General features: G+C 49.0%; 1 protein-coding gene across 3 annotated transcripts in view; it reads right to left on the bottom strand.

The window, feature by feature from the left end:
* The window catches only part of LOC132420748 (NT-3 growth factor receptor), a 279,278-nt gene that overhangs the window by 164,375 nt on the left and 88,433 nt on the right, over positions 1 to 26,470 (bottom strand). For all 3 annotated transcript variants that reach the window (XM_060005462.1, XM_060005463.1, XM_060005464.1), the window contains exon 4: positions 1,914 to 1,982. In XM_060005462.1, coding sequence (XP_059861445.1) covers positions 1,914 to 1,982 — 69 coding nt within the window. The remainder of the gene's footprint in view (positions 1 to 1,913; positions 1,983 to 26,470) is intronic.

Here is a 26,470-nt window from a genome sequence, read left to right as displayed (position 1 = left end):
GGGCAGGGTTCCTGGTCAGTTTTAGAGCAATGTAAGGAAAATCTGCAATTGTGCATTTTTATTTCAAGTTACTGTAGAACAGATCGTTGGATTGAAAACAGATTGAGAAAGTTGGCAGACGGCGAAGCATAGTGGTCAAGATCTTGAGTCCACGTGCTACCATTTAGTTAATGGGTGACCTTAACCAAGATACTAAACCTTGCTAAGTACCCCAGTGTCCCCAAATTTGAAGTGACAGTAGCCATTCTGACTTGATAGCATTGTTATAAGGATTAAATAACTTTCGTAACTCAATAGATTACTTGGCACACTGCCTGGCCCAGAGTAAGATCTCAGAAATCAGTGTTAGTGGTGATCAAAGCAGTCATGTTAATTTATCTCTAACGTCTTTTCCACCTACAAAGAAGGGAATGAACACAATGCATCAAGTTTGACAGTCTGACACTGAGATGTCTGTGACATTGTCCAGTTTTCCAGTGTTTTATAAAAAAATAAGTACATATGCACCTTTTCCCAAGCTCAGGTAGGAGTTTTTATTTGAGTATAGCTGGATGGCAGCCATGTATGACTAAAGAACTCTGATCACTAGAGCTATTGTGCTCATAGCAGAGGAGAAGCCTGGTGGGAGGGGCAAAATCCTAAAGTAGGAAAGCAACCCACAACAGTCTTGTCCTAAACTCTCCAACACTGTCAGAGACCATCTCTGTACTTCCCATCCCTGGAATGGCATTTTTAAGCATCATGTAGGCACTTGGGTCCATAAGGATTAGTAGGGTATGTACAAGACTGTCATGGAGATGTAAATATTCCCTTTCCTGACCAACTGGGTCAGAAAAGGTAAGGTTATGACGCATCCTTGAACTCAGGTCTTACCAGGTGGAGGGAGAACAAGTTGAAAGGCCAACGGCATGGGCGGGGATCCAAGGCCATTCACTGCCTCTTGGTAAAGGATAGAAAGCAATCTGCATTCAGTGAATTTGGATCTGAGTCATCAAGTAAAAGGGAAGACACATGAGCAGTGTCTATGGAACCCTGACTCCCTAACTCCATCCATGCCTCAATTCCTTTTCAACGTATTCCTTGATTTGTTCCCTCAACATAATATGCCGTCCTTCATGCACAGAGATGACCCTGATGACTCACACATCAACATGACTTATTTTTTCCAGCAGGGGTCACAAGTTTTCATTCATCCATCCAATGTGTGTTTGTGCAAAATGGCTGGCTGGGGTGGGAGTACACTGGTCAGCCTCGGAATGCAGCAAATCTAAGCAGTCCACAAGCAGACTGAATAAATATATGGGCTTAGTCCCTCCAGGATGCCCATACTCAAGCCAAATAGGCTGACAGAAGATCACGAGAAGTGGAAAATACATGCAATCTGAAGTCAAAGGCCTGGGTTCAAGTCCCGGTTCTGCCAATCCCTAGCAATGTGATCTTGGTTGTGTTTCACATGCCTTTCTGGAGCTCAGAACCCTCACCTGAAAGTGTAGAGATACCTTTTATACAGGAGGTATGATAATACCTACCTCCCATGACATGTGATGATAAATCAAAGGTCATGTAAATGAAAGCACACCTAATAATCTATTTATATATTGCAAATGTTATTATAACTTGATAAATTATCTTTATTATTATAAATATATATAAATATAAATGTTATTACTAACTACCAACAGATCACAAAACTAGGTCCTGCTAAGAGATGAGATTCCTATCTTCTGAAATGTATTGCACCCAGAAGGAGCATCAGAAATCAAGGGATGGGGTGGCTCACTCTCACTGAACATGGTACACCCACACCATCCAACCCAAGGAGCCCCTTCAGGTGTACTCCCAGCTTCAGGTGGCTCCACCCAACCTTTGACCACCACTCCACCAACTTGGACAGTCTTCAAAACTGAACTTACAATTCCCGAAGACTCAGCGTCTGGAAGAGCTGCCATGAGAGTGTGGTGAGCCGGTTACTCGACAGGTTTCTGCAAGATTGACAAATAAAGAGGAAATTAAAGGACAATGTGGCATGTCATGCTCTCCGTAGTAAGTGTGGTCATCTCATGGGAGCCTGGCTTTGTTGTTCTTCTCCACTGCTCCCTTCGGCTAACAGTACATCTGACAGTTAGTCAAGGCTACAGATCATGTCTGGAGAGGATGCTGAGACCTTTTAAAAGGCAAGGTTTTACAAATCAAATGAAATAAATAAAAACTTCTTGGTCATTCTCCCATATGCTCTCACCACAATGAAATTTCAGAGAGCCTTTTTAAACCCACCCTTCTACAGGAGGACAGAGAACTCTCAGAGTATAAGGTATACAAACCAGCAAGCATTCTTTTTTTTTTATTTAAGTAGAGTTGTTTTACAATGTTGTGTTAATTTCTGCTGTACAGCAAAGTGATTCAGTTATACATACATATATATATATATATATATTCTTTTTCACATTCTTCTCCATTATGGTTTATTATAGGATACTGAATATAGTTCCCTGTGCTATACAGTAGGACCTTGTTGCTTATCTGTTTTATATATAGTAGTTTGTATCTGCTAACCCCAAGCTCTTAATTTATCCCTCCCCTTTTTTTTAGTTACTGAGGTATAACTGACTTACCAAAAAAGCTGTACATATTTAATGTATATGTCTTGATGAGTTTGAAGATAATATACATCCATGAAATGATCGCCATAAACAGTGCCATAAACTTAACTGGCATCTCTAAAAGTTTCTTCCCTCTCTATTTTTTTTTTTAGTGATAATAATATTTAATGGAAGACGTACCCTCTTCCCAAATTTTTAAGTGTACAATACAGTATTGTTAACTATGCACTACTCTGTACTAGAGATATCTAGGACTTCTTCACCTTGCATAAGTGAAACTATTGTGCCCTGTTACCAACAAACATTCCTTTTTTTTAATAGATTTATTTATTTATTTTTGGCTGCGTCGGGTCTTCATTGCTGCGCGTGGGCTTTCTGTAGTAGTGGCGATCAGGGGCTACTCTTCATTGCAGTGCATGGGCTTCTCATTGTGGTGGCTTCTCTTGTTGCGGAGCATGGGCTCTAGGCGTGCGGGCTCAGTAGTTGTGGCTCACGGGCTTTGTTGCTCTGCAGCATGTGGGATCTTCCCAGACCAGGGCTCAAACCCATGTCCCCTGCATTGGCAGGCGGGTTCTTAACCACTGAGCCACCACGGAAGCCCTCAGCAAACATTCTTAACATTCACACAAGTCGAAACTACTCCGCAGGTCACCTACAATTCCTTCAAGCCAGTCCCTCCCTCAGCAATCCTGTCCATCAATGATCAAGACATCAGCTTTTTTGTTCACACTTCTGTCCTCCGCCTAATGGCTTTTTTTTTTTTCATTAGGATGTACAGGGGAAAGGAGTAGTCATTAGTCTTCTGAATAAAAGAAGAAACACACCCACGGTTATTACTTTGCCAGGCTCAACAAACAACTTTTTTTTTTTTTTTTTTTTTTGCGGTACGCGGGCCTCTCACTGTTGTGGCCTCTCCCATTGCGGAGCACAGGCTCCAGAAGCACAGGCTCAGCGGCCATGGCTCACAGGCCTAGCCGCTCCGCGGCATGTGGGATCTTCCCAGACCGGGGCACGAACCCATGTGCCCTGCATCGGCAGGCGGACTCTCAACCACTGCGCCACCAGGGAAGCCCCTCAACAAACAACTTTTGATGTGGTAACAGCCCTTCAAGGCAGTGGTTGGAGACGGCTAGAGCTGAAGTGGCACCCAGGAACCATGTACTTATCTAGTGATGAGAAAGGAGAGCGGTAAGAATTGCACTTAGGTAAATACCTATTCACATGCACACACGTGTGTATAAGCACGTGTGTATTTATGTCCATTAAACATGTAGGTAATAAATGCAAACACAGACTCCTGCTTATACACATATGCATATGCTTACAGGTGCACCTATATTTAGAGGACTTCTATAACAGATATTTGTTGAGAGCCAAATATAGGCTACACTAAGGAACGAGGGGGTGGATGACAGATAAGGTCCCTCTGGAGCTTATGTTCATGTTACAAATGAATAAGCAAGAGAAGTGTAGTTTGTGATGAGCAGAAGGAAGGGAATAAGCAAAGTGGGGTAAGTAACTGATGTCGGAGAGAGACGGGGCTACGTCAGAAGATGCTTCCAGAAATGCCGTCTGAGAAGGAGATGTCGGAGCTGAGAAGAGGAGTGAGAATGAGCCTAGCGCCAGGGAAGGTGTGTTCCAGGCAGTGGGAGCAGCAAGTGCAAAGGCCTGAGAGGGACTAGGGGGCCAGAAAAGGGCCCAGTGAGGAAGGAAGTAGAAGAGTGGTCTAGGATAAGCAGGAGAGGGGACCCGCCACACCCACCTTGCTGGTCAAGGTAAGCCACACGGATTTTACTTTAAGGAACAACGGGATGGCACTGGCTGGGTTTAAGTAGGGACGTGGCATCATCTAATTACCATTTTTTAAAATAGGAACCCAAGACTGAAAGTCATCAGAGCAATTAGGAGCTGCTGCAGTATTCCAGGCAAAAAGAGAGAGTAGAGACAATTAAGCTGATGGAATTCAAGCTAGGTGGTGGAGGGAGAGCTGCCAGAACTTCCTATGGGATTGGATCGGGCAGAGGAGGGAGACTTGAGCAACCAGGAGAGTGGTGATGTCATTTAGTGAGCCGAGGAAGGCTCAAAGGGGTCCCAACTGGGGAGCGGCGTGGGGATCAAGAGCCTCCCCCTTGCAGACACTAAGTTTGAGATGCCTGTTAGACGTCCAAAGAAGAGAGATAAGATAGCTTGTTGGATGCCTGGGTCTGGAGCTCAGGGGAGAAGTTCAGGCTGGGTGAGGTACAGACAGTAGACACAGCTCATCAGAGGGGCAGATATTCAAACACAAGGACAAGCTATGGGATAGGGCTTCCCCTTCCCATTTGAGGCAGCTCTGCCTTTGCCAGGCTCAACAAACATCTTTTTTTTTTTTTTTTTTTTGCGGTACGCGGGCCTCTCACTGTTGTGGCCTTTCCCATTGCGGAGCACAGGCTCCAGAAGCGCAGGCTCAGCGGCCATGGCTCACGGGCCCAGCCACTCCGCAGCATGTGGGATCTTCCCAGACCGGGGCACGAACCCGTGTCCCCTGCATCGGCAGGTGGACTCTCAACCACTGCGCCACCAGGGAAGCCCCTCAACAAACAACTTTTGATGTGGTAACAGCCCTTCAAGGCAGCAGCTGGAGACAGCTAGAGCTCAAGTGGCACCCCAGGAACCACGTACTTATCTAGTGATGAGAAAGGAGAGCGGTAAGAATTGCACTTAGGTAAATACCTATCCACATGCACACACGTGTGTATAAGCACGTGTGTATTTATGTCCATTAAACATGTAGGTAATAAATGCAAACACAGACTCCTGCTTATACACATATTCATGGGTGACAGCCCATGACTGTGTGGGGGAGGAAGACCCCATTCTTGGGGTGCAGGGGACTGGGGCGAAGGGAAGGTGTCCAGTAGGTATCACCCAAGTTTACTGTCCCACTCTCTCCCCAGTCCCCAGCACTCTCTCCTTTCAGAGTCCTTAAGCCCATAGCCCTTGCTTGGAGAGCCTCCCATAGCCCCATACTGTCACCCACTTCCTCTCTGCAGGACTGTAAAGCACTGGTGTGTGTGACAACACAGGCTCTCACTAAAAGACTATAAACCTCAACCCATCCACATGCTCAGCTTCACAAAACCCCTAACCATGGCGCATCTTATTCCTACAAACGGTCTCCTTCCCCCACTGACCGGAAGGAAAAGGGTGACAGAAGAACTGCATGATGGCCACTTGAGGACACCCAGGCACCCAGCTCCCTGCAGAGCAACTCCTGATTGGGAGGGAGGAACAGGGGATCAGACACGTACACTCATCAAAGGCGCTGACCTTACACCAGGAGCTGGAACTCGGGGTCAAGGATAACAGGCTTCATTACCTGTTCATGGTAATTCTCCATTACCATGAGCCGCTATGATGTTTCAATAAAGGTGAGTGCCTCACCCAGACAGAAGTCTTCTGTTTTGTTTTGCTTTTCTTGGTTTACTGTCTACGCACAACAGCATCAGGGGCAGCAGAAGTTAGACAAGGCCCAGGGGCCCTGAGCTCTCTGCCCGACTCCAGCGCAGCCTGGAACAACGCCCCTGGTTCTAAAACTGAGCAGCAGCTCCTGTGAGAGCGCCGGGAACACCAGACGCACTGAGCCCTGGGAAACACGCCCCGTCCCCGGCTCCGCCCCCGGCCGGAAGGAGGAGGCGGGAACACAGAAGCGGTCCCGGGGAAATGGAAGCCTTGCCCACCTCCGAGGGAGAGGCAGCCCAGGAGTGTGCCAGTAGTTCTTGGGGGGCCCGAGGCAGGGAGCGGGTTGCCAGCAATGTCCTTTCACAAAGGTCATGTTTTGCTACATTAGGCATAAATGTCAAGAGAAAATTGGATTCTGAAAGAAAGAAAATAACAGGCATTCTGGGCAAATAAAGAATAAGAAATAGCATTATCTCCTTATTACATGTTAGAGGGGAGAGGGGGCCTGGGACACCTGGTAAGGGGGGAGATGGGCTCTGGCTCTCCCAGGGGTGTCTCATCTGCGGCTTCTCCCCACCCTCCCCCCACCCACCAAGCCCCACCTGGAGGAGAAAGGGCCCCTCTGGATTCCTCCGGTTCTTTGGCCAGATGGAGCGGCCACAGCAACACTCGTGGGCGCTGTCCACGACTGCCCTCTCCCCTCCCTCCTCCTTGACGGTCCCAGTGGTGCACAGACCACCTTCTCCTTCTGCAGTCCAGATACTCTCCTTCTCTCACCCCCTCCTGCCCCCCTGCACCATCTCACAATCAACAGCTGCCGTTCACCAAGGGCTTACTAAGCACCAGCTACTGTGTTACCCACTTCTGCATTCATGATCTCATTTAATTTTTACAGCAACTCTACAAGACGGGTATTGCTATTATCTCCATGCAACAGATGAGGAAACTGGGGCTCAGAGGTGGCCAATGAAAGTTGAACATCTCTGAGTAGCCTTAACGTGAAGACTCCAACAACAGGCCACAAGAGGCATACCCAGGAACATTTGCAACCAACACACAGACATGTAAACGCCCAGGTACACATACACACAACCCAGTGTGTGTCCCCAGAGACACAGACGCTGTGCTGCACAAGTCCCAGGAGGAAAGCAGTGCGCACAACCTGGGCAACCGTACACAGCACCCTGCCAGAGACACACGATAGAAGCATCCAGCCACAGAGACAAACAAACACACAAAAGACAAGAAAGGCAAACATACACCGCCAACAAGGCAAGCAGGGCACACCTCTGGCCATCCTGCCTTCAGAGGCATTTATAACTGCTCATGTGCTGGGCAGATGGGAAAGAGGCAGGGGGCTTTAACCAACTTAACACCCACTCAGAACTCACTTCCCCTGATTTTCCTTCTAGCTGATGCCTCACCTGTGTTCACCTGTCATCAGTTATTGATGGGCCGGTTACCCCCCTCACCAGACAAAGGTTTAATTAAGAACCTCTGGGCCTCACCGCAGCCCTGAGCCTCCTCCCTTACAGATCCATTATCACTCGTCTCTGACTTGTGCTTGAGTCAATGGCCAGTTTCCAAGTCACCTGACCATTGGAATTAATTTGGTGAGCAAGATATTACGAGATGATGCATCAAACACTTTCCCAAAATCAAGCTCCATGACCTCGCCCCCGTATCTCCCACCTGAGAGTACCAAACAAAGCCATTAATTTTGTCCTGCACTACTGGCTCATTCACAGCCCAGACTCTGGGGCCCAGAGCAATGAACCATGGCAATGCAGCTACTGGGTCCTCTGGAAACAGGGAGCCAGGCACACAGGTGGCCAAACTCTGAACCTGAGGAAGAACAGGCTGAGATGGCCCCTCCTGCATTAGCCCTGTGGTGAACAAGGGGAACCTCAGGATGGGAAGCAGTCCATGGCCCTCCTAAAGGGGGTGCCCAACTGCAGCAGGATGGGGCCCCACAATTGGGAAGGATGTCACCCTCTACCCTGGGAACTCTACCATCCAACAAGAGGGTCACTCGAGATGGACCCTGCAGCCAAGAGAAGCCGATCAGATGAATCCTTCTGTTGCCCCAAAACAAACTGCATCCTTTGGGGCTGACAGTTGAGAAGGAGACACTGATTCCCATCCACAGTGATCCTGAAGAAGCTACCATGGATTTCCCAGATTAAGGGTGCGGCTGACTTTGGAAGTACCTCCTCTTGTACCAGCAGAGGCAGGCCCAGGGGCAGGCTGTGTCTTAGGTCTTAAGTGTCTTAGGACACTGAGGAGTGTGTAAGGGATTGTTGGATGCAGGTGCCCCGTCGTTCCTGTGCTATTAAGCCAGGCTGCCCCACCGGCACCATTCAGTCGGGCATCTCCCCTGTCCACACCACAGACCTTTGCTGGGTTCGCCCTACTGCCACTTCAGCTCCTGGACGTTCACTCCACCTCTGCATCTCCTTAGTCCCTCTCACTTGGGTTTTATCTTCTGTTATGACGGGCTGGACTGTGTCTCCTCAAAATTCATATGTTGAAGTCTGAACTCTCAGGACCCCAGAATGTGACTGTATTTGGAGACAGAGCCTTTAAAGAGGTACTTAAGGTTAAAGGAGGCCATTGAAATGAACCCTAGTCCGATATAACTGGTGTCCTTATAAGAAGAGATTAGGCCACAGACATGCACAGAGGGAGATGATGTGAAGACACGAGGAAAAGTCAGCATCTATAAGCCAAGGTAAGAGGCCTCAGAAGGAACCAACTCTGCTGACACCTTGATCTTGGACTTCCAGACTCCAGAACTGTGAAGAAATAATTTCTGTTGTTTAAAGCACCCAGTCTGCAGTGTTTGTTACGGCAGCCCTAGCAAACTAGTATACCTGTCCTCAGCCCCTCTTTTGCCCCAAGGTCCTGACAGTTGGCTGCCCAACTATGATTCCTGAAAGCCTCCAAAGTCATGATTTTCAGTCCCTCCCTCACTCTGCCTATGTCCCATCGCTCTAGGGAACCAGCTTCCCAACCAGGGTGCAGCCATGAAGATGCAACATGGCATCCATCCACTCAGTCAGCTCCCTGCTGGGCATACGCAAGCCTCCTGCTGCAAAAGATGGTTATGAGAGAACACAGAGACCCAGGGGTATGCTCAGCTGGCATCCTTAATGGTGAATGCCATGGTCACTGACTTTTCCTAGAGGATTCACGCTGCTGCTTGCAGAAAGCACTATTCTAAGCACCGTATGGGCTCAGAGCAGCAAGCATGGCTCCCCAGAGAGCAACAAAGGTCCAACCCCTCCTGCTTTCACAGGCTCCCATGGGGGCTGTGGCTTGCTGGCTGCCAACATCATGATGTAAATATGATTTCCTCCATCCATGAAGGCAGCATTAGAAAGATGCAATTCTTCCTTCCTGAAGACCCAACACCTCCTCAGCTGTCTGTCTCTCCCCTTCTAACTTTCCCCATGAAAGAACTCTCTCCTCATTCTTCCTGAAGACAGCCAACTCCCTCCCCTGCCATGCCACGCCAAGATTCTTTTGAAATTTCTGAAGGATCTGGAAAAAAAAGTCAAGAAAGGAGAATTCCTTCATGCAGCACTGACCCCGCAGAGAGTTGCTAAAAAGGAACAAACCATGGAGACAGAGAAGGCTCACAGTCTCCTCCCTGCTTCTCGGAGAACCAGGGAACTTACATGTCATGATCTTGAACTTGGGACTTTAGGCATATCAGCCCAAACCGAAGATGCCTGCAGCCCCGCATGAGGAGCAGTTAGGGTGGCTGCCATCAACCTCCTCAGGTTGAACCAACCAGTGGGAAGGAAGGAGGCTCCAGGCCATCTCTCCACCAAAGCCTGCTGCCCACCCCCGAGCCCCCCTGAGCCAACCCCTTAAAATCCAGTGCCTGTGACAAGGAAGCAGACGCTGCTGCCCTGTGTCCCTCTTGGAGGCCAAGAAGTATTTTTCTACATCATTGACATATTTGCTTCTCCCTCAATTAAATTGCTGTAAGAGGGGGTGTGGGTTAAAGCCATCTGAGCCATTTTTATTCAGCTAAATTACACTGGATGGCTCATTTAATGAACTTTAATGAAGCCAAAATGCTTTCTCTAATCAAATCTCAAGTGACGTGAGTGGTGTCTTGACCTTAGATCAGGAGACTGCAGGCAGCTTTTCCACAAGGCCCTGGACTGAGCTAAACCAGGGTTTCCCAGAGAATGTTCCTAGGAATCTGAGATCTGCCATATATTAATGGGTATGACAAGGGAAAAAGTTTCATGTTGCTTGAAAAATGTGGTACTAAATAAAATTAAACAGGCTTATTTACTGCAGAACTTCTCAGAGCCTTTACTAAACGAAGGATCTGACCCATTGAATCTCTCAAGCTTATTGGCCCACAGAACCTCCTCCATGGAATTCTAGCAAAAATATCAGCCCACATAATATACTTAGAGAAAAGATCATGGTGATAAGAAGTATATATTTGGTCCTTATCCACGGTTCATGGCTCACAGCTCCCCAAACGCTTGGAATTTCTTGAAGGATAAGAACAACAGGAGCACCCTTTCTTATAACACTCGGTGTCCTGTCCTCAGTTCCTAAAATTGCTTTAGAGGACAAAGTGACTTTTGGAAATCCCCTAAAGATGGAAGTCTGGTTGTCAGGGGAACCAACCATGAATAGAGGGTTGGGACCTTTCATTCCCACCCCTCGATTTACTTTGAGAGGAAAGGAAATCAATCACCAATGGACAATTGTGCCTAGGCAATGAAGCCCCCATAAAGCCCCAAAAGGACAGGGGTTGGGGAACCAGAACACTTCCCTTCGTGTCAGGCCCCAAACTCCACGGGAACAGAGGCTTTTTTGTTCAAGACCTCGCCCTTTGTATCTGTTCATCTGGTTGTTGATTTGTATCCTTTAATATCTTTGTAATACACCAGTAATCTAGTGAGTAGATGAGTTTCCTGAGTTCTGTGAGCCACTCTGGCAAATTGATCGAACCTAAGGAGGGGGTCATGAAACCTCTGATTTATAGCTGATTGGTCAGAAGCCCAGTGACAACCTGGAGCTGCGATTAGCACCTGTAGTAGGGGGTGGCCTTGTGGGACTGAGCCCTTAGCCTGTGGAGTCTGATGCTATCTCTGGGTAGATAATGTCAAAATTGAGTTGAATTGTAAGACACCCAGCTGGTGTCCCAGAACTGCTTGGTGATGTGGGGAAAAAAATCATGTTGGAACTGTGTGCAGATTCATTAATCGTTGGGTGCCAAGGTCAGCAAGCTATGGCCTGTGGGCCAGCACTCTGTTTTAGTAAATACAGTTTTATTATAAGACAGCCATGTCCATTTATTTACACATTGTCTAAATCTATGGCCCAGGTGGAATAACAGTCCTCCAAAATGTCCACGGCCTCATCTCTAGAATCTGTGAATATGTCAACCTCTATGGCAAAAGGGACTTTGCGGATGTGATTAACAGTATGGATCTTGAGATGAGGAAATTATCCTTAATTATCCTGTGGCCCCAAAGTAATCACAGGGGTCCTTAAACATGGAAAAGGGAGGCAGAGAGGTCAGAGAGAGGTGAGACACAGAAGAAAGCACAGAGGCAAAGAGGGTCAAAAGCCAAGAAATGCACATGACCTCTAGCAGCTGGAAGATGTGATGCCACAGATTCTCCCTGGAGCCTCCAGAAGGGAACCCAGCCCTGACAACACCTTGATTTTAGCCCAGTGAGACCCATGTGGGACCTCTAACCCACAGAGTGTAAGACACGCAATTTGTGTTTTTAAACCACAAAGTCTATGGTAATGTGTTACAGCTGCAATAGAAAACAAATACAAGTCACTTTTGCACTAAAGCAGCAGAGTTGAGCAGTTGTGACAGAGACCAGATGGCCCACAAAGCCTAAAATATTTAGTATGTGGCCCTTTATGAAAAGTATGCCAATCCCTGAGCTAGACCAGCACTCGCCAATAACGCAAGCCACACATACTTTTTAAAATTTTCTAGGAGTCACATTTTAATAAGTGAAAAGAAAAAGGTGAAATTTGTTGTGTTCATATATTTTACTTAACCCAATCCATACAAATACCATCAGTTCATGTGATCAATATAAAAAAATACTAATGAGCTATTTCATATTCTTTTTTCTTTTTTGTATTGTGTCTTTGAAATCCATGTGTATTTTACATTCACAGAACTTCTCGGTTTGGACTGGCCACATTTCAAATGCTCCATAGCTACGGGTGGCCAAGCCTACTATATTGGAAGGTACAGGCCTAGAGCATCCATCAAAGCCAGGCATTGATGAGGCCCTCAGTGGAGAGGAGCAGCCAACAGGTGGAGAAATATAACTGTAAGTTCACCAAGGTCATCAGGTGTCTCTTCCCCAGATGCCAATCTGTCCCACAATCAAGCAGTCACATAGCTTGTTTGTCGGAAGGAAATCACGCCGGTTGTCCTCAAGTACACGGCAACATCCCTGAGTGACTGCCAGTGTCCTCTTGGACTGGAGAAGCTCAGGACAGGAAGGGAAAGAGGGGACAGGACTTGCCACATGCTGGGGGGCAGGGGGGTGGAGAAGGACGCATGGGTGACCAGACTTGGGCACAGATTACTGGACTCTTAGAATGCTTGGCCCACCTAATCAGGTCCAGATTCTACGTTGAAGTTCAAATCTTTTCAGACGATGACCTCAACCTCCTGTTCCCATATACTCTCGCACCACCCAAGTCCCTCCCGCATCCTTCATCCCCTCCCCATAACCAACACTAAAGACCAACCACGAACAGAAGGGTATCACCCAGCGGGCTGCCTGTACCCTTGGAGCTTCCTGACACTCCTCCCTCTCTCCTGGCACTGCCCAGTGCTTTCGACACCTTTCGTGTTCTTGTTCCCCAGCTTCAGGTACATTTAAGTGGTTCTCTCTACGTATGGCCAGTGCCACGCACTCTGAAACCTTTCTTCCCTCCTCCTTCTCTCACTGCATTCTTCCTGGGCCTTGAGCACAGCCCACGTCTCAGACTGCCAGCTTTGAATGGCAGCTGTGCATGTGTCAGCCTCCCCCATCAGACTGCTTTTCTTGAAGGCAACCACTTCTTTTCAGTGTGATATCCTTGATAGCACCTGGAATCCAGTAAGTGAATGCTCAGTAAATGTGCAGCAAGTTCACCTGAAAATTCCCACAAAACTTCTGCATCACATGGGTCTGGAGGCCAGTCCTACCACTGCCACTTCCATGCTCTGTGACCCTGGGTAAGTTCCTTAACCTCTCTGTGCCTCAGTGCTTGGAGTTGTGGTGAGGATTAAATGGGGTATGGCAAACGGGGTGCAGAAAGCAGGTGGTAAAAGGCCTGGCCCTCAATGAACACAATCTATCATCATTCATGGATGGCGTCTCTGCTCTTATCTGCTCATCTCCAGACACCAAAGCTGCAACAGGCCAAGCCCATTAAAACAAATACCAGAGGCCCAGGCAATGCCCCCTAGTTCAACACTGACAAAATCTCAGTTCAACAAAATAATATGGAAACCCATTTTAATGAGAGAACAGGTAGCATCTCCTCCCCTGGAGACGTGCTGGTGTCTATGCCCCTGCCCGTCATAGCCCATCCTTCACGTGCTTGGGCAGAGCCCAAAGTCCCCACAGGTCCAGGGAAGAAGCAGCCCTCACCCCGAGGCCTGAGAGTCAGAGGTGTGGTCAGAGATCAACCTGCATCTGGGTATTCACCAGGCCGCAAACCCCAGAAAAGGCCTTAAAGTCAACTTTGTTCCTTCACTCGCCTGCTTTATATCAGACCTTGAGTGTCATTGAGATTATTCTGGGGGTTTTGTTCCCTGGGAGTTTCTTTTCAGACAATTAACCAAAAGCTAATTGCCCTGAAGCACATGAGCTGTCTCTGGAGCCCCAGAAAGGCACAGCCCGGCAGACACGGGCGTTCCCAGCAGTGGCCACTCAGGGGCAGAGTGAGTCAGCCTGGCTCGGGGAGCCTACCGCCCCAGGAGAAGCTCTGGTACATGCAGGATGACGTGGTGATGGGACCAAAGCCTCACACTCATTTTTTACTCCAGAGCTGTCGTGACAAGAGGAAAACAAAGATGCAGAGACCATCTGTGAGAGCATCCGTGGGAAAATCGAGAAACCACAGTGACAGTCTGCCGTCTGTATCTGCGGGTTCTGCATCCACTGATTCAACCAACTGCGGATTCTATCCACGGTTGGTTGAATTCAAGGATGCGGAACCCGCACATATGGAGGGCAGACGGTACTACGCCATTTCATATAAAGGACTTGAGCATCCTTGGATTTTGGTATCTGGCGGGGGTCCTGGAACCAATCCCCCCAGATGATACCAAAGGACGACCCTACTGACTAAAGGTGATGGGGGGACTGTTGAGGGAGGAGGGAACCAGAGGTGAGCCTGGTGCAGGCCACACTCAGGCAACCGCCTAGGGTGCTGTCAGGACCGGAGAAACCTGAGTCCAGGGAAGGCAGGTGGGGAGGGAGACGGGCAGGAGTACCATGCTGCTCTTCAAGATACAGAAAGCATAATCCTGCTAATTACCTGTCTACCAGGCCAGGCACCTGTCCTCATTCTGAGATCTACTCTTGGGATTCAAGGAAAATCTATGGCTCTCTTAAAAACAACAAAATTGTGAGCAGAAAGTTGCCTTGGGCCTTTTTATAAAGAAATCTGATTAGGTCGACATTGCATCCCAACCCTCCTTCAAGATGAGTGGTTGAAGAAACACAGGCCAGGTGTGGATGTGAGAACAGCATCACAGAGAGGTTCTCCAAGTCTGGGTATCAGAATCACCCGGAGGCTTGTAAACCCGACAGCCAGGCTCCACCTCCCTCCGGAGTTTCTGATCCAGTAGGTCTGGCCTAGAATTTGCATTTCTAGGCAGTTTCCAGGGGACGCTGACGTTGTTAGTTTGGGAACCCTACTTCAAGAACCACAGATCTAGAGAAATCTAGTAAATGAGTTTACTTTGGTTCCTATCAAATCCTTCTGTCCTAAAAGGTTGCACGATCCTACATATATAAGAGAATAAAACAGTCATGTGTCCAGATGTAAAGAGGCACTCTGTCAGGAGTTAAGGCATTCCTACGAGGGCTCCTGGGAACAAATGTCATTATTCATAGCTAGGAAGGGGACTTAGCAATCCCCGCCTGAAACTTGGTGGAGGATCGCCAGTGGGGAGGTGCCACCAGGAAGTCTGGAGAAGGGCTGTCACCACACTGGAAATTGACTAAAATGAACAAATTGGGCCCTGGCTGCCCAAAGTGCCTCCTGGATTTGCAGGATGAATCTGTCTGCTCCCCTCACCCCACCCCTCGGCCCCTCCTCAGCAGGAGTTCTGAGTGTAGGACGCGGGGTTACCACCTGGAGACTGTTTTAGGGAAACCCGTGGGGGGTCCCTCCAGGAAGGGGTCCCTGTGGAACTCCATGCCTGGTGGGCCTGGAGGATGAAGGAGGGTTAGGAATCTGAGAAAGGGAGAGGCAGCGAGGGAAGTCCAGGCTGCCATGGGGGAAATGGACCTGCGGAAAGGGAGCAGCGGAAGAGCGAGGGAGATAGTAAGATCAGAGCTCCAAACCGAGGAGTGTGATCAAGGCTGGGGCCGGGGAGCCTGGCGAGTGGAGGGGTCACCCAGGCAAGGGCAGAGAGGGTGGTGCTACGCATGGAGACGGAGGAGGCACATGGCAACAGCGGGCCAGAACCACGCTCCGGGAGAAACGACGGCGCCCGGCCCTCCCGACAAAGGCCACACTCCTGGCTGCCCAAGGACGGGTCCCCACAAGAAGCCTGGAGCACTGAGTGTCATCAACTAGGGCCAAAAGGTTAACTGAGGCCTCTCTCTGGAGTAGCCAGGGTGGAACACAGCCGACTTTGCTGACAGTGGCCTGAAGGCTTTGGGTGCCTTTGAAACGGAGCAGCTCAGGCCTCCCTGTCCCTCCCCTTTCTCAGACCAGAGTCTGCAGGGATAAAGAGCCGTAGCTGGACGCTGTCAGGAGGACACATGAATGCCACTGGCGCTCGGGGCCTTCTCCTCCGCCCCCACTGGCCAGGAGGCTCAGACACAGAGATCATGTGAGGAACTGGGTAACAGATGAATTTTTAAGGAGTGCATGGGCAGCTGATCTAGTGCAGGAAGAGCCCGGTCAGGCCATGTGACGGAGAACCTAATCACATCCCCGCTGTACTGCTCTGCGAAGCCGCATCGTGCCGGGCAGGGAGAGATTTTCAAAGTGTGGTCCCCAACCAGCAGTATCAGCATCACCGGCGACTTGTTAGAAATGCACATTCCCAGGGCCCCCACCTCAGACCTGCTGAGTCGGATGCTCTGGGGTGGGCCCAGCATCCTGTGTTGTATCAAGCCCTCCAGGGAATGCTGACTCAGGCTCGAGCGTAAGAACCACTGGCGTAGTGATAAACAGCCCGGACTCTGGGGCCAGACAGACAGGCTAGACGCTTGGCTCTGGTACTCCCGAACTGGGTGACCCTCCCTGAAAAAGTGACTGAACCTCTCTGGGTCTCAGTCTCTGCATCCTAACCACAGAAGTCATAAGCAGAAGGCTTAAAGAGCAGCTTGGAGGATTAAGATGAATTAATACATGTGCCCAAAACAAGTTCTTGGCACAGAGTAAGTATTCAATGCTTCGCTGGGATGGCTGAGGTATTGCAGGTGGTAGTAATGATGGGAGCTTACACGCCCAGTGGTCCTTGCTTTGGGCCTGCGCTCTTTAAAGGTTTTGCACACGAGCCCAATTAAACACTGCAACCACCCCACCAGCCATGTGCTACCATCATCGTCGTCATCATCAAATCATCAGCATCCTTGTCCTGGTCTCCACTTTACAGAGGGGAGATCACGGAACAAGGAGGTTAGATAGCTTGCCCTGGGTTAGCAGCTGCTGCGTGGGGGAACCAGGAATTGAACGCCAGCAGCTTGTCTGCAGAGTCTGTGTTCTTTACCACCTGCCAGGAACAGCAGGAGGAGCTGTGTTACTGGGGTTTCCACCTCCTGTGCTCCCAATGTCTCCCACCTGTCACCACCCCTAAGACAGGATCCTACCGTTCCTAAGCAGAATTTGGAAAACCCTCCCCACCCCATATCTGGGAGGACTTGACATCCTGGTCTCTGAAAAAGGAACTCAAGTCAAATTTCCCATTGTGTCCCCTGAGCTAACTGAGACTGTGTGAAAGCCATAGAGGATGGAGAGCCAGGTGCTAGCACCAGGGAAAAGCATGGAGAACCGTCAACCAGAGCTGACCTTTGTATTCCCCCTTCAGGGGCAGCCCAGAGCCCAGGCAGGGAGGGGGCTGGTAGAGTCATACACATGATAACACGCCCAGGCTTGGAGCACCTTGGAGCCCATCTCCAGTAGAGGCGTGGGCAGGAGATCTGAGCTGGAACAAACACGAGCTGCCAATGAGTCTAGCACAGGTCAGCCTTTCAATGTGACTGTGTAGTGCTGGGAGGCTGACAGGGTTCAGGGGCTGGATGCATTCTGACCCACAAGCATTGCTTCCCACTTCTGCTCTGCCGTCAAGCTGCTGAGGAATTCCCTCTGCATACATCAGATTTTAGAGACAGCAAGCAAAATGGAAGCTCAGTAAAGAACTAACAGGGCTTCCGTCTCATATCAGATGCTTGTACCTGTAATGAACCAGCAGCACCTGCGACTAAGACTCTCCCGCAACAACCCAAGTCTCCTCTCCCAGATGCTCTGAAGCACCAGCATCCTAGCAAACAAGGATAGAAGGTTCCATCTTCGCTCAGCCGCTTTCTAGCTCTATAATTCTTGGATGGCTCACTTCACCACGCTGAGCTCTGAAATGGGAGCAAAATCTCTACCACATTAGATGGTGAGAATTAAATTAAATAATATGTACAGACACTCCCTGCAGTGCCCAGCGTATGCAGGTCCTCAATGGAAATGGGCTATTACTACTCGCAGAGACTCACAAAGACAAAAGCTGATGACATGACACCTCTGAAGCTACTGTGAGCAAAGTGGGGGTCCATCAGGTGAGGGAGGGATGAAGGGTGCAGCCCACGCTCAAGTTCCCAAATCCTTGGAAGAAAACAGGCACATGGAGGGAACCATCACTGCGGGAGCAGCAAAACAAGAAAACTCGCACCCAGCAACACGCTCGGCAGACGCTGCTAAATGGTTTCCAATTAATTAACTGATTACACGATAGAACAGAAGGGGATTCAAAAGAGCGCTGTTGACCTTTAAGAATAATTAATATCAGGATAGCAAACCCATCCAAGGAAAATAATGAGGAACATTTTAATATTACATTCAAAAGCTGTGGATGGAGAGGCAGATGGGCCTTATCTAAGCAACGCCCCAGCTCCCTCCTGCTCTGGCTTCCTGTCTACCCACCACCTCCCCCCCAGCCTCTTCCTCTGGATCCTGAGACTTCCAGGCAGCCCAGGGAGACCTCTGGACCTCCCACCTCTGCACATGGACAGTGGCTGCCCTGGTCCAGTCCTATGGCCACTCTGTTTGCCCAGCAACAATAGCAGAGGAAGGAGGGCAGGGTGAAAGCTACCTCACATCACCATATGGGAGGGAGAATGCTGAAAGGGGCACATCAGTACCCCCTTCACAGTCTACTTGAGGATCTGGAAGCCTCTCTCCCTACCTAGTGCACTGCCAGGGTCAGCACCTAGGAAGCCTCTAGCCTCCCATCTCACATCATAATTCCCCTGTCGCAGCCCTGATGGATTAGATGATATTCTATCTGATGACACAACAGTGAGAGGCCCGTGTACCGCAAAAAAAAAACAACAAAAAATCACAAAACCCTCACTTTCCTTAAATATCTCCATGGATACAAGATTAATTCATTCAATAAGTACTGATGACAGGCGACCACATGGCCAGGTGTGTCCAAACAGTCCCAGTTCATATCTGTGGTCCCAGAATCCCATCTAGTTAGCTCCTCTTGTGCTCTCAGAGCATTCCAGTCTGGACAATAATTTTAATGAATTCCTACTATGTGCCACGCCCTCTTCTAGGTGTTGGTTTACAGCACAGAACAAAAGAGATGAGCAAATTCTCGAAACAAAATGAGTTTTAGTCTCATCCCAGCTTTTACTCTGTTAAAAGGCAAACGCCACCCCCTCCATCATTCAACACATACTGATTTAGTACCTAGTCTATGCCAGGCAATGCTTGGCACTGGTGCATGGGGTTAACAAGACACGTTCCTCCATGGAAAACTCTTCATTGACCACATTTCCGGAAGAAGTTGGGGAAGGGGACCTGTCCAAAAAGGTTTGCTTGTGGCTCAGAATTTGAATTTTTTTTCCATTGCCTAAAACTTTTTCTGGTCCCACAGGGTGGTGAGATGCAGTCAGCCTGGCCATGGTCCCCATGTCCATGCACGTCAGCTGGCCCAGGTCGGGTGCCCTTGCATAAAATATCTTGTTTCTTCTAATCCTTAGAAAGGGCAAGTCAGAGGGTATTCTCAAGAAAGTCCACAGCTGCAGATACATGAGACCCAGAACCATCCCCAGAAGCCCGTGACCCCGAAGCCACCCAGCCTCACTCCCGATCTCCCTTCTCATTCCCCAGGTTCTCATCTGTCTTCACACAGACCTCTCCTATCCCCACTTATTCTAAATCACTGCGAAGTTCAGGACCCTACAGCTCTCTCTATTTCCAAAGCTTATGTGGCTTTCCTTCTACTAAAATTCTCCGGGTCTCCACTCTCCCTCCTCCTCGGTTTCAGAAGCACTGGCCTCGCCTCTCACCTTGTGCGATTACCTATGACAGCTGTATCCTCTCTGCTGAGCTACAGCCATAGGAAGAGGCCCACCGCCCCCATCCAGCCACCCCACCGCCATCTTGGTCTCATTTCCAGTATCAGCTGAAAATATCTCTTTTCTCCTTTTAATTAGACTTCTCTGCTTGCTCACTCTCTGTTATTGGCCTCCTGACTCAGGGCTTTAATTTATTCACCAAACAATGTCATTACACCACTGTTTTCTGTAATTTATACCATGCACAGTCTTTTGGTCTCTATTGTCCAATTCTGCAAAATGTTTGAGAAAAGCATCGTTCGTTCCTATTCCCCATGGCCTCCCTCCTGCAGAGACCTGGCCAAGTCCATGGGGACTTTTATGGAAGGAAGAGATGAGACAAGAACTCTTATCTCATTTGAATTTATGGAACCCAGAACTGCCCCTCACTCCACTTGGTTTCATGTAGAGTGGAACGACCTCCAAGAAGCTGTTTCTTCACCTTCCCCCAGGCTGCGTGAGGATGGAATCTCAACTGGGAAGGGAGGGCCTTCGCCTGTAGAGCACATGGTGCCTGGGCCTGACAAAGGCTGGCACTCCCAGGGGTGACCACCCACACTAGCATTTGTGAACTGCGTTTCTGCTGATAGCTCTTTTCAAAAGGCGGAAGACGGAAGATGTAGTTCCCACTTTGATCACAATCATTGTTAGTTAAACGAAAGCATGCAGGTACATTTCACCGAAGGGTCTGAATTTCACAAATCTTGCACTGATCAGGGTGCCAAACTCAACTAATTCTTTCTTATCCCAGCACTACTACGGCTGACCTCAGCTTAATTTAAACCACGAGCTTTAAAGACAAGTGCAAACAATTAACTTGCTAATCATTTTTCCCTGCTATGGGAATTTTTCCAGAATCATTAACAATAATCATGTCAATAAACTGAAGAAAGTTGGGATACAGAAATAATTTTCTGAGAAATAGAAATAAAAGGTAACATTTATTGAGTGCTTGATAGGAACTAACACTAAAGATATTAGATATTAAAGATGTTAGTCCATTGAATCTTCCCCAAAACCTTTTATGGTCCACATTATTTTTTTATTTTTGCGTACGCAGGCCTCTCACTGTTGTGGGCTCTCCCGTTGCGGAGCACAGGCTCTGGACGCGCAGGCTCAGCGGCCATGGCTCACGGGCCCAGCCGCTCCGCGGCATGTGGAATCCTGCCGGACCGGGGCACGAACCCGTGTACCCCGCATCGGCAGGCGGACTCTCAACCACCGCGCCACCAGGGAAGCCCTGGTCCACATTATTGTTATGATTCGTTCTCATTTTACAGATTAAAAAAATCCATGGCTTAGAAGTTAGGTAGCTAGTTCAAGGTCACAAAGCTGGTAATGTTAAAATAGCACCTGAATCATTGTGTCTGATTCCAACATCCATGCCTTTAACACACTACCATAGTGTACACCTGTGTGTGTTGTATGAGTTGTGCATATGCACACACTCATCAGCCGGAAGTTGTCTTGCTCTCCAGTTGGGACTTTGTTTTGCATATTCAGGTGAAAGCCTTCCAAGAATGAAGAAGGCACATCACCTCGAAGGACAAACCCAACCAGCACCATAACTCAGCCTGCTCTGCTGTTTCTCCCACAGTTTGTCCCCTCTGACTATTCCTCTGAGAAAGCACATGACAAATGCACTTGCTCAGGGTCCCCATTCAACAGAAACAGAACAGTCTTGGCTAAAGGGACTGAGCACAGCAATCCTGGACACAGACCCTGGGGGCTCTGCCCTGGAGGAAAGAACCCCACTCCAGCTTCCCATTCCCTTCCCAACTTCATGATGCCCCAGTTGAGGGCAACCCACTCATAAATCACAGTCCCTGTTCCCTCTGTATGGGGCCTGGGAGGAGAAGAGGCTGGAGGAGCAGGCCTGTCTCACATCCCCTCCCGTTTACATCTGGATCCCACTGGGCAGGATGGCTGAGAGCAGGTCACCTGTCCACCACATGTACTAAGCTCTTCCTGAGTGCCACGTGGCTCTTAAGGTCACAGGTCAGCGGCTGTGATGATGCCAGAGAGAAGATCAGGGGGAAGCCAGGGACCGGGAGCTTCTCTCTGGAGAGCTGTTCACAGCCCATGTGCCCAAGAGGGCTCCCTGGGCTCTGGCCATGGTGCTGAATCCCCAGGGAGTGGCACATGGAGGTTGAGAACATGGTAAACAAAAAGAGTGGTAGTGAGATACCAGTTTCTCTGACAAGAAGAAACAATCTTCCTATGTCCTTTTTGGGAAAGCTGGGCTCCTGACCACCCTCAGATAGATGACCTGGCCTTTGCACCATGATACAACAAAAAGAACATGAGTTCAGAAGCAATTTATAGATATGAGTCCATATCTTTAGCTATGTGACCTTGCACGAGATACATAACCTCTCTGAGCCCTAGAGTTCTCATTTGTAAAACAGGAAGAATATTACTTATTTGAGCAGGATTACTGTTGGAAGAGTGCCTAGTAGAGAGTTTAGCACGATAAATATTTCTTCTCTTTTTCTCTTGGCTTTGTTCCCTGTTTGCTTGCAAATGCACGCACACACACACACACACACACAAACACACACACAACCTACGAGTTTTCGCCCTCTTCCTATATAATGTTGCATGTCTTCCTTCAAAGACAAATGTAAGACCCATGTCCTTCTTGAATCCTTCCCCAGCAACCCTGGGATACAAGAATCTCTCTGCCTGGTATGGTCAGCACTAAACAGCAGATGTTAGCATTTTGGCATCTCTGGCCTAAGAAAGCTAATTTTATCTTCCCAACTAGATTGAACATTTCAACTGTACCTGGACCAAGTCTTGTCTTAGTATCTCCATTCCTCCTCCCTCCCCCAAGTCACAGCACTGGCCACAGGGAGACATTTCCAGAGCACCTGTTACCTGCATTTAACAAGGCCCTTCATAGCATCATCCATACAATCATCTAATATAGATTTTTGTTGTTGTTTTTGTTTTTGTGGTACGCGGGCCTCTCACTGCTGTGGCCTCTCCCGTTGCGGAGCACAGGCTCCGGACGCGCAGGCTCAGCGGCCATGGCTCACGGGCCCAGCCGCTCCACGGCATGTGGGATCTTCCCGGACCGGGGCATGAACCCGTGTCCCCTGCATCGGCAGGCGGACTCTCAACCACTGCGCCACCAAGGAAGCCCTAATATAGATTTTTAACCTATATGTTAACCTATATGTTTAACCTATATGTTTTCAAACTACTTTGGAGTTAGTTTCTGGCAATGATCCAACTACTATCACATTGCCAGTAAAACCAGTGTTGGTACGTATTTCCCATGTCACAGGAAAGGAAACTAAAAGAAAGAGCAGGTGGTGATGAATCTATGGTAAGTCTCAGAGCAGCATCAAGACCCCGAGGTCCAGAAACCAGGTGAGTCCCCACCCGGGGGTCAGCGTTGACTTAGGAAACAGCCCAGTGTAGCAGAAAAGACAGAGAGCTTGGAGTCAGACCCAGGTCCTGATACACACTTCACTGCTTCTAGCTATGTGGCCTTGGGTAATCCACTCTCTGTTTCTTCAGCAATAAAATGAGGATGCCAGTAATTGCTATTTCACCTTAACACTGCATGTTAAATGAGATGGTATTTTTGAGAAGTGGTTTATAAAGCACTGTAGCCATGTTGGTTATGAGAGCATATTATTCAAGGAATTGGGCAGTAGTCATAAGAGGAAACATGTCGTTGGGCCTCTCATAACAGTAAACCGTGCACAACAGTGACAGCCCTTCTCTATGTCTACCTTCAGGGTCCCACAAAGACATATCCAACGCATTTCACAGATACTTGGGGAGACCTATTAGGTGCCTAGCATGTTCTAGGTACATCAATGAAAGTGTGGGTCCAGGACAACAGACATAAACTCCATAAAATTCTGGTATGATCTAGAGCTATAGCAAAGAAAAACCTAATATCTGGAAAGAACTTGCTACATGTCAGGACTTCAAATGCATTACCTCATCCAAGTCCCAAGACCAGCCTATGATGGATGGAGATGGTTTTATCACCAGAGAAAGAATCAGCTCAAAGAGATTAATGAACTTGACCAAAGTCTTGCAGCTGGTCAGCAGTCAAGCTGGAAATGGAGCCCAGCTATGAATGACCCCAATCCTCGTGTCCTCAACACAACATTACCCTCTTCTCAAGGCTTAACAGAAATGGGGATGGGGGGGGTGGTCAAGAAAATCTTAGTACAGCCCCATGCCTTTGAAATCACTTAAGAAATGCTGCTGGGCTTCCCTGGTGGCACAGTGGTTAAGAATCCACCTGCCAATGCAGGGACACAGGTTTTAGCCCTGGTCCGAGAAGATTCCACATGCCACGGAACAACTAAGCCCATGCACCACAACTACTAAGCCTGCGCTATAGAGCCCGCAAGCCACAACTACTGAGCCTGCATGCCACAACTACTGAAGCCTGTGCACCTAGAGCCCGAGCTCTGCAACAAGAGAAGCCACTTCAATGAGAAGCCCGCGCACCGCAGTGAAGAGTAGCCCCTGCTCGCCACAACTAGAAAAAAGCCCATGCACAGCAATGAAGACCCAACGCAGAAAGAAAGAAAGGAAGGAAGGGGGGGGGGGAGGAGAGAGAGAGAGAGAAAGAAAGAAAAGAAAAAGAAAAGAAAAGAAAGAAAGAAAGAAAAGAAAGAAAAGAAATGCTGTTGATGATCTTTAAAAAGATCAGTGTTGATGATCTTTAAAAAGACTGGGCTCGCAAGTATGCCCAGTCATAGCCGGGGAGAGAGGCTTTCCAGAGATTGCTGAGGTCCCAGCAGAGACCTGCGCCAATGAGAGAGACAGAGGGGAAAAAGGAGTAAGGAAGGATGGGAGGAGAAGGAAGGAGTAGAAAGAGAGAAGGCTGCTGGGGAATGCAATTATTAATATTCTAATTGGAGTTCTGAATGCTTAAGCTTTATTTAAGAACATGTCTGGCTGTGTAATTACAAGGTCTTAAGTTGTTTTCTTTTCCTCACAATAAATAAGGAGCATACGGCTGCTCTTTGCAAACGCTGCCCTTGCTGGCATCGGCAGAGGCTCCTGATCGCAGACGGACAGCTGGCACTCAGAAGGGCAGCCCCACTGCCACCTGGAAGGGACAAGCTGCCTGCCCCCTGGGCCACAGCCGGGCTCTCCAGGTATGGAAAAGGACGAGGAACTAAGGTGCCCTTTCATTCTTGGAGGAAAACACTGGGGTGCCTGGGTGGATGAGTGAGGTCAGCCCCTTATTCCCCCTGTGGAGCAGGCATTTCCGGGGGCAACTGGCTCTGAGCGGCACGGACACGGTATGGAACCAAACTCAACCAGCATCGGGGAGGTTGTCCAGCCTCTCAAAGGCAGAAGCCTACTTTCTATTGCCCTGAAGGCCTTTGGGCTTCGGATCTACCCAATGAGAAAAAGGAAACAAATGACCATGCAGCTCTTCCATTGAGTCACCCGTTCATTCATCCACTGATGTGTCTGCCACATGCCAGCGCTTGCCAAGTTCTGGGTACTGGGTGGCAGAGGAGAGAGGCAGGATGCCTATCTTCAGGGAGCTTTCAGCCCAGCAGGGACAACAAACATCACATAATTGAAAGATAATTATTAAATTCAAACGTATATTTTATGAGACAGGTGCCATGGAAGAAAAAGAACAGGGACCTAAGAAGAGTGATGGGAACAGCATCTATGGCGGCGGTTGGTGGTGGGGGGCGGGTCACGGAAAGCTTTCGACCAATCCTTGGGCTGAAACTGGAAGAAGCGGTAGGCAGTAACTAAAGAGCCTGGGGGTGGGATGAAAGCCTTCCACCCCGAGGGATCAGCACAGGCAAAGGCCATGAAGGGTGGCAGCATGGCACGATGGAGGCTTGGAGGGAAGCACAGTGCAGCGGGGGCCGGGAGCAGAAGAGGTTGCGTGGGAGATGTTGGTGGAGAGCACTTGGGACAGGTCCCGAGGCTGGTCCCAGGCCTGTACTGCGCTGTCCCACCCCGGTCTCTGTCCAGGCTGCATGCTCACCTGGTAGACTGAGGGAATCTGGCTCTTAGCCCAGGAGCATCAGAGGCACATTCATGAGGATCAGATTGAAATATTTAAACCAATCTGGGATGGGGTTAAGCATGACAGCTCTGGGGAGACCTCTTAGGACACTGGTGTATAAAAGAGACTGGGGCCCTGGGCAGGGAAGCCCGAAGCCCTCCCTCTGGAAGAAGGTGAGGAGGCATCAGACACCTACTGCCTGGCAGCAAATGGGACACATGGGGCGGGGCAGGGGGGGGGGGTCTGTCCTGCAGCCCTGGCTTCCCATCCTCTTCTGGCTCTCCCTGACGTGAACCACTCCCCAGAGCTCTGCTGCCCTAGCGACAGAGGTCCTAGATCAGAGGACCACTCTGGGAGACAGGAGAGCTGGAAGCAAGATTCTAACCTTTTAGTACCGCCTACTTAAGGCCCAGAAGGCAAGATGATGGCGGCAGTCATGCTTTGAGCGTGATTTCAGGTTCAGTGGCGGCCTGTGGTCCCTCAAGCACATCATACTTCCTCTTTCACTGCCAAGCCTCTGGACGTACAGAACGAAGCTCCCTCTACCTGCAATAGTCTTCGTCCAATACCCCACCACCCAGCCCCCCACCAAGCTCTTTCAG

This window comes from Delphinus delphis, chromosome 2, assembly GCF_949987515.2.
Source record: "Delphinus delphis chromosome 2, mDelDel1.2, whole genome shotgun sequence".
Lineage (NCBI taxonomy): Eukaryota > Metazoa > Chordata > Mammalia > Artiodactyla > Delphinidae > Delphinus > Delphinus delphis.
This window is presented reverse-complemented; position numbering and strand designations above follow the sequence as displayed.